Source organism: Epinephelus lanceolatus, chromosome 3 (assembly GCF_041903045.1).
Source record: "Epinephelus lanceolatus isolate andai-2023 chromosome 3, ASM4190304v1, whole genome shotgun sequence".
NCBI lineage: Eukaryota > Metazoa > Chordata > Actinopteri > Perciformes > Serranidae > Epinephelus > Epinephelus lanceolatus.
Genome location: NC_135736.1, coordinates 3,956,109 through 3,962,802, shown reverse-complemented (window position 1 = coordinate 3,962,802; position 6,694 = coordinate 3,956,109). Strand labels below are relative to the sequence as shown.

The 6,694-nt window shown below is 40.6% G+C and overlaps 1 protein-coding gene across 1 annotated transcript; it reads left to right on the top strand.

The window, feature by feature from the left end:
* Positions 1-568: 568 nt before the first annotated feature.
* Positions 569-6,332, top strand: crybb1l2 (crystallin, beta B1, like 2). Its single transcript, XM_033624823.2, has 6 exons — positions 569-614; positions 1,575-1,675; positions 2,075-2,193; positions 3,808-3,940; positions 4,059-4,201; positions 5,577-6,332. The coding sequence occupies exons 2-6, from the start codon at positions 1,580-1,582 to the stop codon at positions 5,746-5,748; spliced, it is 663 nt and encodes a 220-aa protein (XP_033480714.1). The 5' UTR covers positions 569-614; positions 1,575-1,579; the 3' UTR covers positions 5,749-6,332.
* Positions 6,333-6,694: the final 362 nt, after the last annotated feature.

Here is a 6,694-nt window from a genome sequence, read left to right as displayed (position 1 = left end):
AGATTATTGTCCAAGCACACTCTGAAGCTCTTTGCTCACCCAGAGTTGGAACAGTGAGCTTATTGCTTCTCACAAGTTATTGCTTTCCCTCTTATTGTTTGTCCCAGTGCCTCTTGATTACAGCACTGATGGGAATACTAGTGAATAATTTTGGGACAGGCTCTAAAATGTGAACCTGGTCAGCGTGGCTGTCTTTATTATTAGACTATTATTGGGGTCAGAGCTTTATACGTAACAGCCCACTGAGTGAGTCTTTCTGATGAAGTTATTATAAACTTATTATAAACTTATTTTGCTTTCCATCCAGTCCTCCAAGGCCAAATATGCATTGACTTTCACTTTGTCACATTAGCTTTCTCATATTCTTCTCTTGTTTTAACCTATACCTCTTTGCCTCTCTTTCTACCCCACTGTGTCTCTCTCTGCCTCTCTCTCTTTGATGATGGGGGTATTTCTATTCTGTGGGGGCTGTGAGCTCAGCGAGTTTGTTTCTCTGTCTATAATCCCCTCTCTCTGGGCGCCAGCATATAAAAGCGACAAGGGGCCTGGTGCACTCTCACACAGATCACCAGTCTCAGCCCTGAGCCTACTCCTTTACGCACACACTGCCACAGGTAAGACAGTGGACAAACATCATACAGATGAGCAAAGAAAAGACAAGGCAATAGAGAGCAGGAATAACCTGATGTTATAAGTGATAATGAGAAAATTGTTTTGTAGTTTGAGGTCAAGAAAGTCAAACATTGCTGGTGAAATGTGAATTTGTTTTTGCACAAATCCAGTAGCTGTGAATAAATCTCCAATACTCAGAATAAACAGTTTATTCTTAATATAAATTATGCTAAAACCAATACTTAAGTATTGACTAGTGGAACCTAAAATATAACTTTGAAAATCAAGTTAATTTCAGGCTCAGAACTGAAAAAATTTTCAGGCGACCAGCGTTTTATATAAAAAATAAATTGTTTATGTTAGTTATATGCATGTGTTAAAGGATATAGTAGGTGTTTTTGTGATTAGCAACGAATAAACACCTTTAAGTAGGATTTGCTTTTTTTGTTTTGTACCAAAGACTTATTTTGCTGGTGTTCTTTTTGTTGGGAAAAAGTGTAGAGTATAAAGCAGAAAAAGCTACAAGATAATAATTTGTGTGGTAAAGTCTGAACTGAATTCAGCCTTGTTAAGGATGGTGTAACTGTTGCTAGGGGTGGGATCAGGAAAGGTTATTTGTTTTGTTCTTATTGCTGAAGGGAGGATAATTTAAATCTTTAAATATAGTATTGTGTTATCTTACTTTGAGGAATTGTGTTTATTACTTTGAGATGTAGTGGGTAGGCTGCTCAAATTTTCCTCTCAGTAAAGGGGAGGATCCAAAGAAAAATGTTGCCATCACTGCAGCGGGCTTTTGCTTTTGAAAATAAGTGAAACATAATGTTTAATCCCCCTCCCCACCGTAATCATTTCCACACAGTTGCTTAATGTGACAGCTATTGAAAATGGATTCACAGCATCTTCTCTTCTCTTCTCTTCTCTTCTCTTCTCTTCTCTTCTCTTCTCTTCTCTTCTCTTCTCAGTCATCATGTCTGCTGGAGGAGAAAAATCCAAGTCTGCTTCCCAGACTGATGGGAAGGCGGCTCAGAACAAGATATCTGAGATGGGCATGATGTCCTACAAGGTACAGCACACACACACACACACACACACTACACTCTAACAGATGTTTAAACATCTTCAGATATATCATGAAGCCTGTTTTACAGCATGTGAAGCAGCTGGCCTCTCACACTAACAGTTTCTGGACTGATGTCTATACTATCACATCCTGCTGGTTGTTCCAGCTCAGTGAGGAGGCGGGCGACAACTACAACTAACATAAAAGTACCATGTGAGGCTTCTGTGCGTTCAGGAGGGAGCTGTCAGAGTAACACACTCAGTTTACTTACTCTCCCTCTCTCTTTTTGGTCACATTTTTGTATCTCGTTTCTACTCTCCTCAGACGTTGCCTTTGACTTTAAACCACCTCTGTGACCTCCTTTCTCATTCCCATTGTGTTTCCTTTCCCCCAACTCTCCAGATGTGTGTGTTTGACCAGGAGAACTTCCAGGGCCGCTGCATTGAGATCAACGGAGAGTGTATGAATGTATGTGACATGGGAATGGACAGGGTGCGCTCCCTGCGTGTCGACTGCGGACCGTAAGTAGTCTGTGCATATGCAGCTTCACATACACACCCACCCGCAAGTAATCATACTTCACCCGACACCCACACTCCTCTGAGCACAGAGCAGGTAATTTCAAAATTGTACCTCACCATTATTTGACATTTCACACTTCACATTTGAGGCATGTGGCTGATGCTTTTATCCCGAATGACTGCAGAGAGTGTAGAGGTAGAATTAACTTCAATACCTAAACTCACAACATGACAAAGCAACAAACAGCAATGTTTGACATCAAAGCACAACAGAAATGTCCTGCTGATCATATCAATCACTCATTCATGTGTGTGTGTATCATCATATCGACAACAAACAACATAAATAACATAATAATAAATAAATTTAAACATAAATAAATGAAATAACAATTATGGAGAGGTAAGCAATAGAGAGAATAAAAATACATCACACTTACATAGCACTTTTCTGAGTCCCCAAAGACACTTTACATGGAGTAGGATAAAGAAAAGACGAGCGATCAGCAACCTCAAATGGACTTCCAGGATGACATCGGCAGGGTTATTTTTTTGCTGAGTAGAGTGGAATAAAAAGATCTTCATATGTAACACTCATTCTTGAAAATTGTGGCAAAGCCTTTTTTTCTGGGCTTTTTGATTTTTACTCTTCAATTAGGCTGAAAAATATATATTTCAAAAGATCAAAGTCTTAACTATTAAACCTTGTAATGTAACCTCCCAGTGATTTTTGATAGATTTTTTTTGTAAAATAGCCTACATGATGGATGTCAGAGGTAAGTTCTGACAGAGTTGATGTTTTACAGAGTTGACAAAAGGTTAAATATTTATTAGTTTCACGGCAGTGGTAGTGAGCAGCTATTTTATTTTTCAAAGTTGCGAAGAGATCTTGAAATGCTAACCAGAGTGCTCATCTTTAAACCATAATTCTTATTTAGTTTGGCTTTAGAAGGGCTACAGAATCGACCTGTTATGGTTGAGACACACCAGATAGCAGTATTATTTAATGAATTTATCAAAAAAATAGAAAAATACTAGTACAGAGCAGCAATCCTACCTTTTTGGAGACCAGGAAGTAACACAGGAGTCCCTGCAATAAAGCTAACTCCTTTTATGCCTGATTAAATGATGTTTTTGTAGAAATCTGACAGAGCTGACAACAATCTAGGACACTTCTTTAATTCTAAAACAAAGGTGATTGTAACAGTACATTTTTACACCAATGTTATCAGTATGTACTGTTAGTTTTAGATTTTGGCTATTAACACATTTTAATTATTTGAAGTTGTGAATTCTTGTCGAGGACAAGGCTGTTTTCTGTCACAGGGCAAGTTTAGAAGGTAAGAAGTAAAAGCAGTTCAAAATATTCTATAAATCAGATTTATTGTATACAAATAAAGTCTTTAAAAATAATGTTTCATCCAAGAAACATAATTTGTGCATTAATAAGTTATAACTGACTTTTTTGTAGGACATGATTTGTCTCAATTGTCAAGAATGGCCGGTAATTTAGTGGAGTGCTCCTTTAAAAGGCAATATTATTATTGTCCACCATACTTGGAGCTCATCACCTCTGTCCTTTCTCGTCCTTGTGACTTTTCCTCCCCTCCTCAGCTTCGTTGGCTTTGAGCAGATGAACTTCTGTGGAGAGATGTTCATCCTGGAGAAGGGCGAATACCCCCGCTGGGACTCCTGGAGCAACTGTCAGAAGAATGACTACCTGCTGTCCTTCAGGCCTGTCCGCATGGTAAACCCCCTGTCTGTTTGACCTCTTAGGAAACAAAAGACTTTACTGACTTTGGCAGCTTCTATTGCTCCTCATTTCAACTGCTTTCCTCTCCTTTTCTTTCTCCGGTGTCTTCTAGGACCCAGAGAAGCACAAGATCTGCCTGTATGAGGTTGGAGAGTTCAAGGGTCGCAAGATGGAGATCATGGATGATGATGTCCCCAGCCTGTTTTCCTATGGTTTTACTGACAGAGTGGGCAGCATCATGGTCAGCTGTGGAACGTGAGTGGTGTGACAATATGTTACGAATATTTTTGTTGTCTTCTTTAAAAGAATACACTGAATCACAATGTTTATTTACAATAACTTCCAGGTAGAAAATTCCCATATCACATACATTAAAATTAAATGACGCTGAGAAAACGCTGCCTCAGTTAGTTAGTATTTAGCCACCTCAGTAAAGCCCACAAAAAAATCTGTTTAAATGTGTGCTATATTCACAATACATTCATCACTTTACCTTGACATTAGACAGTCTTTTCCAACGGGTAACTGAAGCCACTGTATCAAAGCCACCAGATTCCAACTGGCAAAAATGGTCATTTTACGTAGCAGAACACTGAGTTGCTGGTTTGCATCGACTGGTTAATGTGTAAGGTAAAGCGGAGCAAATATTGAAATATAGCATACACTTACTCTGATACTGACTCTTTCAGCAGTACATACTTAAGCTTCCGTTCCAGTAGAAATTGTTTATCAAAGATTATCACAAAGCAACAGAGTGAATATAATAAGTACAGCAGAAACGCAGATTGGTCAGATATGGTCACGTCTGGCCCAAAAAACCCAAAATGGTGATGGCTAAAATGCTTAAAACGGGAGTCCACAAACTGATTGGTGACGTCAGAGTGGCAACATCCATTATTTTTTACAGTGTGGCATAAAGACTTTAGAGTGGTTCTGACCTTTTATCATCTACTTCCCAATGGAGCTGTAACTCAGCTATCACAAATGTATCTGCAGCTCCCAATGGTCAAATCATACATTTTTAGCAGTGTTGACTACAAACATTAGCTAAATCCTGCTTTTGCAACAGCTGCATCACAAAGTTCATACTGCTGCATGGGTCTGACAGATTCCACATCATGTCGTCATTCTCAAAATAACAAAAAACAGCAGCATAATCACCAACTATCAGAGAGCTCTGGAAGCGAGTTCAGGAATAGAGGCTTTTTCACCAGCAGCTCGCTGAGGGTGTCATGAACGTCAGCAGCTCGGTGTCTGTCTTTGCTCTCAGAGGTGTGGCAGAGAGCAGACACTGTTTCTTAAATGCCGTGATTACTTCATTTGTCGCACTCCCTGCTGTCTGAAACATCTGTGGTTTGGCATCTGACAGCATGACAAACAGATCGATGTCTTTATTTGCTTGATGTTTATCCTCCCTCTACATCTGTGCTTCAAGCATCTTTCTCTCACATCTTACTCGACTGTTACTCATCTTTCAACCTTGTGTTTTCTCGTCTTAATCAATTTTCTTTTCATTTTCTCTGATCAATCATGCACATTTTCCCTTGTCACTGTCTGTATTTTCATCTTGCAATGTCTCTCCACTTCGAAAATATAAATTCTCTGTCCTCTCCCTCTCCTCTTCCCCCAGCTGGGTGGGTTACCAGTTCCCCGGCTACCGTGGCAGCCAGTACCTGCTGGAGAAGGGCGACTTCAGGCACTTCAACGAGTTTGGCGCCCGCTGCCCCCAGATGCAGTCCATTAGGCGCATCCGTGACATGCAGTGGCACCCACACGGCTGCTACACCATGTCCTCCAAGTGAAACCCAGCGAGGGCGAGGAAGAGAGGGATCGGAGGAGAGTTGGAGGTCGAAGGCGGGCACAGAGATGGAGGGGGAGGCGGTGGAGGGAGGGTGAAGGAGAGGAGGAGGGAGAGGGTGTAATAATTTCTCCTCTGTCCCAAAATCCCTTGGTGGTTTAAATGCAGGATGGAGGGAATACAGCAGGTTGTTATTTTTTAGTTGCTGGAACATTGGAATCTAGTGGGCAATGAAAAGTGAAGGAGGAGATAATAATACGGACTGGCAAGTATCTGATAATAAACGCTCTCTCCATTTTTGTTCTCCCTCTCTGTTTGTCAGCTCCCTTCTCCCCACTTTCCTCTTTCTCCTCCCCTCCCTCCCTCCCTCTCTCCCCCTCACACACTTCTCTTTCACATCTCACCAATTTCAGCCCTCACTCAGCCTCACTGAGGAGGGCATCAGTGTGGATTTGTGTGTGTTTGTGGGATGGGGGATCTGAAACAGAAGAACGCCTCAACAAGAGAAATGTCGGCAAATTGTCTGTGCTCAGATCCTGCAGCCACATCAACCTGTAACCCCAATAAAGCATCTCATATCCTGCTCCACTTGAACTTACATCTTATTTAACAGATACAGCTGCGATATTAATGTCCTACATGCATGGAAAGTAAAGCTAAGAGAGAGTGAGTAATGGATGTACATTCATCAGGTGAACAGAAACATGAGGTGAATACTAATGTTTGAAAATACTTAATAGGCACCTTTGTAATATTAACTTAAGATAATATGTAAGTGCTGTGTTTATGGTTTGTGTCTGCAGCCCCCAAGTGGCTGCATTAAAGGCGTTGAAAAGGAACATCACAGATTTTGCACATCAAAGTCTGCAAATGATTTCTCTCTTCAGTCAGCATTGGTTTGGGCGGAAAGCTACAAATTAGTAAAATAAAAACTAGTCTGGAGATGTGGA

Bases quoted from the DNA above. Each gene is read 5' to 3' on its own strand.
- crybb1l2 (XM_033624823.2), top strand. From the start codon at position 1,580: ATGTCTGCTGGAGGAGAAAAATCCAAGTCTGCTTCCCAGACTGATGGG. The intron at 3,941-4,058 runs GTAAACCCCCTG...GGTGTCTTCTAG, and splicing joins CCTTCAGGCCTGTCCGCATG to GACCCAGAGAAGCACAAGAT. The intron at 4,202-5,576 runs GTGAGTGGTGTG...CTCTTCCCCCAG, and splicing joins ATCATGGTCAGCTGTGGAAC to CTGGGTGGGTTACCAGTTCC.